Source organism: Monodelphis domestica, chromosome 5 (assembly GCF_027887165.1).
Source record: "Monodelphis domestica isolate mMonDom1 chromosome 5, mMonDom1.pri, whole genome shotgun sequence".
In the NCBI taxonomy this organism is placed as follows: Eukaryota; Metazoa; Chordata; class Mammalia; order Didelphimorphia; family Didelphidae; genus Monodelphis; species Monodelphis domestica.
The window spans coordinates 178,081,032-178,094,335 of record NC_077231.1 but is presented as its reverse complement, the minus strand read 5'-3'; the positions used below and the strand labels follow the sequence as shown (position 1 = coordinate 178,094,335).

The window sequence follows — 13,304 nt, the reverse complement described above, 5'->3', positions numbered from 1 at the left end:
ATATTTGGCAATGAATACATTATAATTGGCACTTTTATATTTCTGAAACACATGTATGTTAATATAATGGGATAATATTGTATAGTAATACATGGTTAAGATGAGCTAGATACTGCTATTAGTTTCATTTTCCTAATGAATTAACTGAGGCAGATGGTGGGTTTTTGTTTTTTGTTTTGTTTTGTTTTGCCCAAGTCACACAGCTACAAATTTTAAGAAGGCAGAATGCAAATTCAGCACTCTTGTCAATCTTAATGCTTCTGGATGATAACAATAAGTTCTTATTCCCTGCCTCTGTCATGAGAAGGGGGATGTATTTATCTATTCTTTGGGTATTCAAGAATTCGATTAACTTTTAGTGATTTTAGTCAGTATATATGTATTTAAGCATATATTTCATACAAATCTCCTTATATTGCTTTTAATTCTTCACATTAACCATTTCTTATTACACCATATTGTTCCATTACACTAATATGCGACTATGGGATTTTCACCCTAGCCATTCCCTGAATTATGAGCACCCCCTTTGTTCATTTTTTTTTTCTGTTACAAACAGTGAAGCTAAAAATTTCTTGTTTGGCTAATTTCTTGTTTCACTAATCTTGGTTTTTGTTGTTGTTGTTTGCTAACCTATACCAAATAGTTTTGGTGACTTCTGTTTTATAATACACTTTATGGTTTGACAATATTGTATTACCCTCATTCAAAGTTTTTCTCATTATTTCCTTTGAGGTTATAGAACTTTTATTACTTCAAAGTAATCTTGTTACTTGTTTTAGTTTCATAACACAACTAGTAGATAATATTCTTCATATGGCATTGACTTTAATTTTGCTTTTATTGTCATTTTTCCTGCATTAGCCTGGACCAACCAGGAACACAGAATAAATAACATGTGTTATAGAACTAAGTAATTGATGTGATTGTGTCACACTACTCTGGGATCAAATATAAAATCCTCTGGAAACTTTCCTTCCCAGACTTATGTTATTCACTTTTATTCCCGCTGTTGTCCAGCCAGTGTAGTTTCTCACAGTTCTTCTTACTTGGCACTGCTCTATCTTCCATCTCAGGATCTTTGTATCCTCTAACTCCCATTCCTGGGATGCATTCTTTCCTCACCTAATTTCCTTCAAAGTCTACCTCAAGTGTGTTCTTTGTGAACCCTCTCCTAAATCTCTAGCAGCTAGTACATCCCCATTACCAAATAACCTTTCATTTCTTTTTACATGATTTTAAAAATACGTATTGGCTCCCTTTGAGCTCAATGATTGCTTCCCCCCTCCTTTATCTCTTATCAGCACATTGCCCAGGATGTAGTAGATCCTTACTAAATGTCTTCCTTGACTGATTGCCCCAAATCAGTGGGTAGTAGATGGAAGGGCAAAGATTTTAACTTAGTTTCTCAAACAGCATTTCTTTTACTCTTTCAGCTTTACCACAATGACTTCCCATGATTTTTATAGAACAGTCCTTTATTTAGTGACTATAATTCTAAATGAAAAATTTTGAAGTGAATCTGGAATGAATTTTATGTTTGTTTTTATAATATTGGTCCATATGTAAGGAAGTTTCAGGGAAGAATCCCTATATGAGATAATCTGCCACAAAGTGTGAATTTGTCTTGATTTTTTTTCCTTAATGAAAAGTCTTCATTTTGGAAAAAAAAATCCAGCCACATTAGGCAATCATGGGTATTTCTGGTTTCAACTAAAAGACATGACATCATAACTCAGTGTTTCCCTAAATTATTTTCATTTTATAGTCACACTAGATCTGTTTCCTTTTGATTTAACTCTGGCATGTTTGAGTATTATGTTTTGATTCCTGGTGTTACTTTTGGTTCATATTCATAAACGAAATTGAGAATCCTCTTGACTTGGTTTTTTGGAGCATTTTAACTTGTTTGATTTGTCACTTATAGAGGAACTGGTGTTGTTTCCAACTTTAAAAGGAAAAGAAACAACAATTTGTATTTTTAAATTTGGCTTATCACAGCAAACGTTTGAAATAGACTAACAAAAATCTGTTTTTCTTTTTTTAAATCCACGTAGTGTAGCATAGCAAAAAGAGCACTTGAAGTTAGTTAAAAAGACTGCTGTTCAAATAATGACACTGGTCATTTCTATGAAAATAACCTTTAAGAAATCATTTTAGCTCTCTACACATCCTTTCCTGATTTATAAAGTAAGGGAATTTGGTCCCTTCCAGTTCTGTGTTGTATGATCTGATAATTTGACTCTCTAGAACCTGACAGTTCTTCAGATGATTTGGATTTTTTTTTTAAACCCTTACCTTCCATCTTGGAATCAATACTGTGTGTCTGTTACAAGGCAGAAGAGTGGTAAGGGCTAGGCAATGGGGGTCAAGTGACTTGCCCAGGGTCACACAGCTGGGAAGTGTCTGAGGCCAAATATGAACCCAGGACCTCCCATCTCTATGCCTGGCTCTCAATCCACTGAGCTCCCCAGCTCCCCGTGATTTCTTTTTTTTAACAATAATAGATAAAACCAATGTGTAGGTTAATTTCAGAGCAACTAGTGGGTATTTTTCTCCAATGTTGCAGTATTAAATTATATTTTTGATCTTTACATTTACTTCCCTTCTGCCTTCTAAAATAAACACTCATTTTCATTTTACTGTCATTTTGACTCTTAATTATCCTTAGGTTGACCCATGAGACTGGTTTTTTATGCAGCTATTTTTTTTCCTTCTGGACTAACAGCCAATCACCAATCATTGCTATTTCAGATTTCTTTACAACACTCAATCCCTGTTAACTTAATAGGATTAGTTTTTAGTGACACATCCGGGGCCTGGTTGTATCACAAAGCTGTTCAAGTGTTAGGAGCATAAATATCTTTTAATGCATATATCAAAAATATTGTTCAGGGGGCAGCTGGGTGGCTCAGTGGATTGAGAGTCAGGCCTAGAGATGGGAGGTCCTAGATTCAAATCTGGCCTCAGACACTTCCCAGCTGTGTGACCCTGGGCAAGTCACTTGACCCCCATTGCCTAGCCCTTACCACTCTTCTACCTTGGAGCCAATACACAGTATTGACTCCAAGACGGAAGGTAAGGGTTTTTAAAAAAAATATTGTTCAGTTGATATCATGACTTATAAAACCCATGGGAAAATCATTAATCTTTTTTTGAAATGTGTTTTTGAAAAGAATGTCAAATCTGTAAATTAAAACAAATTAAATATACTCAATCTCCTTACATAATACAAATATTTAAGATGTGTCTTCAAGGTGCTGTTTATATGAATTCTTAAACTCATTCTCAATCTCTAATTTATAAACGTTTAATGCCAAATGTTGTGACTTACTTAAAATTGGAAGATTAGATGATATGCTCTAAATTATCTTTTGCAGTCATTGCCAGTTTTCGAGCAACAGTCCCATATGGCCTTTCGTTGGAAATTGGAGACACAGTTCAGATTCTGGAGAAATGTGATGGTAAGTATACTGATGATGTTGGCATAATGTCAACCGTCATTTTATTGTGTATTTTGTAAACTTTACAAACTCTTCCCTAAACTAAAAACTGATCCTGTTAAAATTTTATAGCTCAAAGGGACACTTAGTATGCCATCCCCCCTACCTGTTAACATTAGATAAATGAAAATAAATATCAATTATTATTTGTGATTTTTAAATTTTAAGTTAATTGTATCATTTCTTCTCCATTATTGCTCATGTTAAGAAGTAATTGTTATGCTGATAGTGAGCAGGAGTTAGTGCATCAAACCGACTGCCATTTTGTGATAACCAAAAGTTTAATGCTTAAAAAATCATCTATTGTACCCTTGTCATTGTATAGAAAAGGAGATGAGTATAGAAATGTAATATGATTTGCTAGTTGGTGTCTAAAATGGGATGAGAATCTTTGTTTCCTATATGTTAGTCCAGTGTTCTTTCTAGCTAGAACTTTTAGATCTGAACAAAAGAAAATATTTATGGCAACAATATAAACTGCCTGCTTTATTTAACCTATTTGAAATAAACATATTCTTTATTTATATAATAGGTATCTAAATTGTCAAAGACACAAGGAGAGGATGTTGTAGCCTACTGACTCATAAAATGTTTGCATCTTATTTCCTCCCAAGAAAAGTTCTTATAAAGGAAAGCCCGACTATAACCTGCCTCACTAATACTTGGATTTACATTCATATGAATTGAATAATGTTTTCTAAGCAAGTAAATTCAGTAAAAGCCTGGCAGAGCATAAAAAGCAACACAGTGTTGCTTTTAACATATCTTAATGTAACCACCTCAGTGCCCCAGGAAACTCCATATTCTAACAAAATTACTAATCAGTGGAGACTTTCTACATTGGGAGATTCCCACACCTAAGAATTACAAGTTTAAATCCTATTCCAAGATAAACAACATGTATCTAGATAAAAGTCTCAAAGGCCATTCAGTCCAATGATCTAATTTTACAGATGAGGAATCTGAGAAATTAACTGCCTTCTCCAGGGTCACATATTAAGTAAGAGTCTGATATAAGATTTGAACACAGGAATTCCTGATACCAAATCTAGAACCCTATCCATTGCACCAACATATAAACCTTCTTTACTGGTATCCTATACACAAAGCTGTTTATATTTAGATGATCAAGTGTTGAAAATGGAGAAGTATAAAAGAAAAACAAGAAGACAATTTTTGTTCTTTATAGAAGTAGAATACATTCATTATTACCTACTCCCATTAGTATTTAGGACTTATTTTCTGAAATATAAAGTTGGCAACATTTATAAAAATTGTTTCTAAAATAAAACATTTCAAAATATTCTTAAGTTAATCTTAATGATTTATGTTCACTTGTATTTAAAAAAAAACCCTTTATATTTACAAGTTTTAAACCTATCAGTATTAATTGCTTATAATCTCGATTTTTATCAGCAACAAACTTTTTTTTTTTACTTAAAAACAGGATTTGGTCATTACTTTTTTAAAAATGGATTTTGCTAATCTATGGGTCCAGTAATATTGCCTTCACCCTAAAACTCACATTTAATTCATTCAGGTAATGAATATACTGTGCTGATGATGCCTTGGTCACTGAGGGATTTTAACAGTACATGAGGCAGATGACTTTGCTTTTTCTCTTCATCAAAGAAAGGCTAAGTAACAAGAAGGAAAGGGTTGAAAGAACAGAAATGGAGCAGTTTAAATCTATCTCTATCCATGAGAAAAGCGAGCCAAAGCCCATGGCATATTTCTGAGGATGCCTCCTGAGCAGTGTGTCTTGCCTAAGTGTCTTAGCCTTTTGTTATCTGTTTATTCACCTTTTCAACCAGTTTAAAGATAATTCCTGACAAAAAGGATTATAAAAAGGTTGACTGTCTCCTCATTACTTAATCTATTGATAAAATAGGTCTGAATGGACACAATAATGCCAATTCTTCCCCATGCCCATCCCACCCCTCTCCATTTTATGCTTTTACCAATAATCCTTTACTTGAAGAAGAGATTTTGTTCCTCTAGTCAATATCTCAGGCAGATTTATAGTCTTCAGTTCCATTTTTGTGAGGTATATAACTGAGGAGTAGTAGCAAAGATAAGAAGAAAGATAAAGGACATAATACTACACTCTATTAAAATATGAATAGAAAGTTCAGAGTGCTCTTAAAGTAAACTCTTTTTACTTTCTTGACTAATTTCCAGCTAAGACATAGATATAAAAGGCTTTAAATGTGAATATAATCAAATTTCATTGGATTCACAGTTGATAACAGATTACTTACAGTAGTGATTTCTAGCATTTTACTTATTGTATTTTAAGGAACCTCACACTTTTAGATATTTAATAAATATATATATATATATATATACATACATATATATATATATACTATCTTCCCATTGGTGAGAGGAAGAATTATTAATCTTTTCATCCTTTTGGCTTATCAAAATATTATTTCTCCACAGGCTGGTACAGAGGATTTGCCTTAAAAAACCCAAATATCAAGGTAAAAACACTTGTTTCTAATTCTAGTCATATGTATTTCTGAACGAAAATACTTGTATTTGAATTATATGTGTGATTTAGATAGTAGGGATTGCATATGACCACAATAATGGAAATTTAATTTATTTCTAATACTCCTTTGAACTTGGATTATATTTTGGGATGGTGCCCTAATGTTAATCCTATGTGGATCTTGCAGATTGAACTGGGGGATCTTAATAAGCTCATTATGTATAAAAATAATTTCTAAGATGTTAGAATGCTAGAAACTTTAATGGGGAAGTGGAAGGGGAGTGTATTTAAAAATTTCATATCAGCTAAATGTTTTTGACCATGAAAGGACTTTTGGTATTACTCATCAGATATACTAGTAAGTATTAATTAATTAATTCCCCATTAAGCTTTATTTCATGTGGATGGAAGAGATATCTGAGGTTATAGAGACAGAAATGTAGGAAAATTCTATTCTTGATAGCAGTGACAGAAGCTGGAGTCCATTATCCTTCATATATTTATATGATTCCTTATTAGAAATTATAGAAAAATATCACAGTGGCAATGCTAGCTTTGTATAGGTTAGTGATTCTCAAGTATGGCTCTCTTCTTTCCCCTCTATCACACTCCATTAAGGGAATCCACAAGGTCAAAGCTTTTTATAATAATACTAAAATATTTTAATTTTGAATATGATAAATATTAATAAATTTAACCAACATAAAGAAAACTGCAAAGAAGTTTTGTAGAAATGGATGGTTTAGGATAGTGTAAAGGTAGAAGAAAAGAGCAAAAAAACCTTCTCAAAATTACTCTTCTTTCTAGGTAAACTGTTTCAAAGTGTTGATGAAGGATTTGCATGCTTATCCTGTCTGAAAAATCAGGAAAAGCAAGCCCCTCCCAAATTTGTGAGAACACTAGCAGCCTAACTGACTAAAAATTTAGCACTTTTCTTTAAGGAAAAATTAAATGTTATGGATGATTTAACATTTTCCCTTCCAACAGTTAAAAAAAGATAAGTACATGTATGTATGTGTCTAGAAACCGTAAATGGTTTAACCAAAAGTGGATTTGGCCATCATTGAGAATTCAAATAAAATGTGAATATATATGTAAAAGTGCTTTTCATAATTGTGTATCATTATGAAAAAAGCATCAAAACTGCTGTAGTTTCCCATTTCTACTGTTCCACTTGCAAGCTATTTTTAATAAACTTTGTATGTATTTTTAAAAAATTACTTTTCTTTTTAGCCAAGTTTGGCTGTTGTACTTTCATAGCTTTAGTTGTTTGGCTTCTATTCATTACTACATTTACCTTGTCTTCATGGCATCTTTTTCTCTAGTTTGACATTTCACTTAGTATCAGTTCCCTGTATTCCCATGCTTCTCTGTTGTCATCAAGTAAATCAGTGTTATATTACATTTGTTTACCCTTTCCCAAATGAGGGGTGTGTACTTTGTTTGCAATTTATTGCTACTACAAAATGTTGTTATGCATCTAATCTTTTTTTCTCCCCCTCTTGTACTGATTTCTTTTCTCCATTTTTATAATCTAATACCTTTTCACCTTTTCCCAATTTTTCATTTAATAACTAGTTAATCATAGGTACAAGATGTAGATTTTATAACATTCTTCCTCTTACATGCATACATACACATACAGTATAATTTTTAATCTGCCTTTTTTGTTTAAATATACTCTTCCCCATTTTTCTATTTACACATAATTTTCTTTCTTAAAGCTTATTCTAAAAGAAAGGAGAATCTAAGAGACAAAACATCTCACTTTATTTTCTACTTATCTACTTAACTTTGTCATTAACATTTGCCACTCAGATCTAAAGTGCACTTCAGTTTTTAATTAGTTGTTGGGGGGAAAAACTATTTGAAAGGTCTGTTCAGACAATTGCTATTTTTTCAATATCTTATAAAAATTAAGTCCAATACATGACAGAGGAGAGACTCTAAATGAACACTCTAATGCAAATATTATCAACATAGCAATGGGTTCAAATCAAGAAAACATGTAATGCCCAGTGGATTTACGCGTCGGCTATGGGGGGTGGGGGGGAGGAAAAGAAAATGATCTATGTCTTTAATGAATAATGCTTGGAAATGATCAAATAAAATATAATTAAAAAAAGAATGAGCTGTAAAAAAAAAAGAAAAGAAATTAAGTCCAATAGTTTTTCTCTTACATTGGGACAAATACAAATGTTGGGAAAGAAGCATGGGTGATTATTTTATATCCATTTCCTACTACTGAATGGAATTATTAGGTTATATTTTTAATGCAGCAATAAAATATTCAACTGGCATTTGTTTGCCTGAATATTTCATTACATTTGTCACTTGATGACAAGTTGAAAAACATTTAGGAAGTTCAGTAAGCTAATGGACAAGAAAGTTGCTTCTTTTTCTCTCCTTTTGATATTTCTCATTTGTTTTCCCTTTTCTCTGTTGTCAACAAAACAAAGCAGTGGGTTGACATTGCTTCTGGCCACTCATCAGCAGCAGTGGCAGGACAAGTCTTAACTGATGCCCATTTTATAGATGTCACCCTCAATGCCTAGTGGTTATTTATATCCTAGTGGAAGGATGGGCCAGATTGGGTGGGCAAAAGCATTCTAGTAAAATAGTCCATTAATTAAATGATTATTTAATATTAATATTTAGCATTTAAATAATTCTTAAAACTAAACTTTAGTTTTCTATTCTAAAAGAGAGGGTTAAAGACTGTCTGTAAAATACTAATCATCTCTTATTTTGAATCAATTTGAAGAATATTATTTTCTCTCAGAAGATTAATTCTTTGGTTTTAATTTTTGTTGAAACAGTCACCCAAATTTGAGAACAAGTGATTATAGAAAGGGTTTGAAAAGAGAACAAATAGGCTAGAATGAGTAGAATGTGGTTATTTAGATTACATGGTAGCAATTTTTAGATTTTGTCCATGGTAGCTTTGTTGCTCTGTGGCTGATATTATACACATGACTTGTGAAAACCAATCCAGCCTTAATCATAAGCAGCTGGCTGCAGGATCTTTTGGGAATCATAATTAAAACTATTTTTTTCTCTTCCAGGGTATATTTCCTTCCAGCTACATTCACTTGAAAAATGCATGTGTCAAGAACAAAGGGTAAGAGATGAGTTTTAGTTTTTTTAAGATCTGATTTTGAACTTTTATGGGCTTTATTTTCAATGTTAAGAAGGATCTCAGTAACAAATAATAATAATTAATATAACCATAGTATTATATTTCATTTACATGATGCTTTAAGATTTGCAAAGCACTTTACAAATATTATCTGATTACATTCTCACAATAGCCTTGGGACATAGGCATGGTTATTATCCCCATTTTTATAAGATGTGGAATCTGAGGCAAACAGTGGTTTAAGTGAGTTGTTCGGAATCACACAGCTAACAAGTGTCTAAGACTGGGTTGTGCTTCAGGTCTTTGTGGCTCTACGTCCATTGCTCTAGCCACTGAGCCAGTTGGCTGACTCTGCAACTAATATTTTTAAATTCCTATGCAGATTGCAAGGCAATAGATATTTTCCACTGAAATTGTTACAATGGTGGATGGAACCAGAATGAAGGCTTATTTGACCATGATTACAGCAGAATGATTATTAATATTAACCATAGCTGACATTTTAAAGTACCTGCTATGTGTCAGCCACTGTGTTGAGTGTTTATTAAATATTATCTTGTTTGATCTCCATAACAACCCTGGAAAGTAGGTGCTCTTAGGATCCCTATTTTATAGCTGTGGAAACTGAGGCAAACAGAGTGACTTGTCCAAGTTCTCACATCTGGTAAGTGTCTGAGGCAGTTTTTGAATGCAGGCTTTCCTGTTTCCAGCTTCTCATTCTAGCCACTGTGCCACTTAGTTGTATTATTATTTATTAATTAATAATTATTAATAATAGTATTGATGACAGCTGAATTAATTGAATCTTGCAATAATGAGTTCAATGATATAGTTTTTGCCTGTTTTAATCTGAAATTATGAATATACCCCATCTGGATCTTCTCTCTCTACAAAATTAATTAGAGATAGCATACCATAGTGGATAGAAAGCTGGTCTTAGAATGAAGAAGACCTAGGTTCAGGTCCTCTTTCTTACATGTAATGTCTATGGGGTTTTTCAGTGGTTTCTCAGAGCCCCCAGGTAACTCCCTAAGTCTAAGTCTCAAAGTCTCTCTAAAACTGTGAATTCTAGATAAATTGCCAATGTACACAAAGAATTGTAAATCCCTTCTTTCTCTCCAAAAAAAAGAAGATGATGAGTAACTCTTGCAGAAATCACGTAAGCAGTAGCTAAATGAAATCCTTAATATTTATTTACTTCAAAAAGACATCTTTAGATTGTAGAATAGTTGTAAAATACCTTCTCTGAAATGGTCTTCCTGCTTAGTTCAAAGAATTTGGTGTTGTAGAAAGTATGTCAGCTCCGGAGTCAGAAAACTTGGGTTCCATTCCCTCCTCTGATCCTATGTAAGGAGAGCCTTTTGGCAAATCATTTTATTTCCTTGCGTCTCTCTCCTTTTCTGGGCAGTGATAGGAAAGGTCAAGGTGATGTCTAGCATTTCTTCCAGTTGTGAATTCTGACTCTTCCCTCTTCAATATAGTGTATGTCTAAGAAAGTAAAAAATAAAGATTTTTAATTGGAGGGTTTTCTTTTTTATTATTACTGATAAATGTCCACCTACTTCTGAGAGGACTTGGTGAGGTGATTAGGCAGCTAATGAGCTCTGTAAATGCCACTTTAAACTGAATGAAGGAAGAGAGATCATTTAAAAGAAACATAAGGCGGCTAGTTTCACAATGGTTAGAGCACCAGGCTTGAGTCAGAACTTCAGTTCAAATCTGGCCTCAGATACTTCCTAGCTGTGTGACCTGGCTTAAGTCATGTAACCCCAATTTGCCTAGCCTTTATAAATTTAATATAAGTACTAAAGCAGAAAATAAAGGTTTAAAAAAAAAGAAAACATATATAATCCCAGGAATGAGTTGATGACTGTCATTTATTCAGTGAATTGGGCTCTAAGAATTCTGGCAGCTATTTTTTTTGTTATTGTTGTTGTATTTTGTTTTGTTTTTTAAGTGGGGAGATTGAGGAAGTTACATGTATTTTGCTTTCTGATAAGAAACTGCAACCTTTATCTGCAAACACTTTTTTCTTGAACCTAAACTTGAGTGGGGATTTCTCACTTGGAACTTCACTTAAAAGACATTTTCTACAAAATCTAAACCTGGTTTTGCAAAATAAGAAGAATTACTGTTGAGAAAATTCTCTTATCTTCCCAATATAATAGCACTAAATCATAACAGTATAGTCATTTCTGTGAAGGATAAAGATAATGAGATCTGGGTCTTTTTCTTTCAAAAAGATTAATTTAATATAGAACTCAGAATCTAGATTGATGAAGAGTTATGTATTTATTAGACTATCTCAACTATAAAATGTTTTATGCCAGCTTTTGTTAGGCGTAGAGTCATACCAATTTCACATTCAAGTCCCCTTTTACTATATCCATGATGTTGATTATAGTTAGAAATATGAGTTTTCTATGCCAGATGTAAGAAAAGCAGAGTTTCCATACCTCTGGGGATGTTTAAGATTCTCATCTACATTTTGGCCAAATGGAACAGTAACCAACTTAATTATGGGCATGGAGCACAATAATGATTCATCCAGTAATATTTTAAGAATAAATGGCAGCTACGTGGCTCAATGGATAGAGAGCCAGGATAGAAATGGCAGGTCCTGGATTCAAATATAATTTAGAGACTTTATAGCCTTGTGGCACTGGGCAAGTCACTTAACCCCAATTGTCTACTCTTTTCCATTCTTCTGCCTTGAAACCCATATTTATTATCAATTCTTAGACAAAAAACAAGATTTTAAGGAAAAAAAACAAAAAAGAATAGAACTGTAATCAGTATTTGTACCAGTCAAATTGACTGACAATCATATGGATATTATATGTAAGCATATAATATCATATCAAATTATAACATAGAAGAGACAACTTTAATGTGGAAAAAAGTCTGGAGGGCATATGCCTTATTAACTTACAGTCTTCTTTGAGCAAGTTATCCCAGTATGGCCTTTACAATTTGGAATATTTTAAACCAACTCTATTCTCTTCTGCTTTCATGTTAACATATTAAAAATTCACCTCTAAATAGCTAATTGAATCAACCTTAACTTTCCAGTTAAGACTGATCATTCAAGCATTGGTGATGCCTACCAAATAAGACAATTTTAGTTTGACACAGGCATGAAGGTGTTTATTTTCCTAAAGCAACATATACAGCTGCTCTTTCTGACTTCTTATTTTAGCATAAAAAACAACTTCAGCCCTCTACCCTATAACACTGATTTATATTATTAGTGACTTCTCAAGACAAGATATTCACAGCCATGTAAAGGGGGTTTGAAGTTTTAAATTCAAGTAGTATGTAAACAATCAAAGAATTTTGATTCTGCACCAAAAATAGGTCATCATATTTTTTAAAGGTCCATTGTCATTCCCAGCTCTTTAGAGCGATTCACTGTTCCCTTTCCCACCATTCCAAGTTTCAGCTTTTTAGGCCCAGTTTAAAGAGTTATTCACTTTAAGGATCACAGCTACTACAAGAGCAAAATGACTCTAGTATTCATTGAAATATTCTATATGACTTGTAGAAGTTGCTTTTTACTGAATCAACCAACCAGCCCTTTTATCTCAAAGTTGGTTTGCCACTTTTCATAAGTATTTGTTTTTTTTTTTTTATTTTAGGTGCCCAGTTTTATAGTTTTAACACTTTTTTTTATTACTGTAAAAAGGAGAACCATCACACAGGAGGCATAATTACACCAGCCCTCTGAAATGAAGAGCTCAGACTCCTGTGGTGAAGAGTACTCAATGTGTGCTTTACTATTCTAAGTGCCTTTAATGAAACTTTAAAAAAATATCAATTTGAGCTATTTTAGTGATTTCCTGTGAAAGAGACTTCAGAACTGTTATTAGCATCAGGCATTGAATTTCATCTCTTATTTTAATCTCTTGGTTTGAATCTATCCTATTATCTTTTCTTCTGGGTCATCCCTACCTGTTATCCTTGAGAAAATCAAACTTGACAAAAATGGACTCCTATTCATTTTGAGTCATAGAATTAGATAATCAAAGACTTTGAGGGCTGGGATAATAATATGTTCCTACAAAGCAATATTAATAATAATAGAAGATGAAATAAAATCTGTCTTTTTCTTTCCATCTCTTATTTCTTCTGTATTGCAAAGAAACTTAATGATAAAATCACTCTT

The 13,304-nt window shown here is 32.8% G+C and overlaps 1 protein-coding gene across 8 annotated transcripts in view; it reads left to right on the top strand.

The window, feature by feature from the left end:
• Positions 1–13,304, top strand: part of DOCK4 (dedicator of cytokinesis 4) — a 553,335-nt gene that overhangs the window by 216,382 nt on the left and 323,649 nt on the right. For all 8 annotated transcript variants that reach the window (XM_007504147.3, XM_056799554.1, XM_001366207.5 and 5 more), the window contains exons 2-4: positions 3,381–3,464; positions 5,949–5,989; positions 9,066–9,121. In XM_007504147.3, coding sequence (XP_007504209.1) covers positions 3,381–3,464; positions 5,949–5,989; positions 9,066–9,121 — 181 coding nt within the window. The remainder of the gene's footprint in view (positions 1–3,380; positions 3,465–5,948; positions 5,990–9,065; positions 9,122–13,304) is intronic.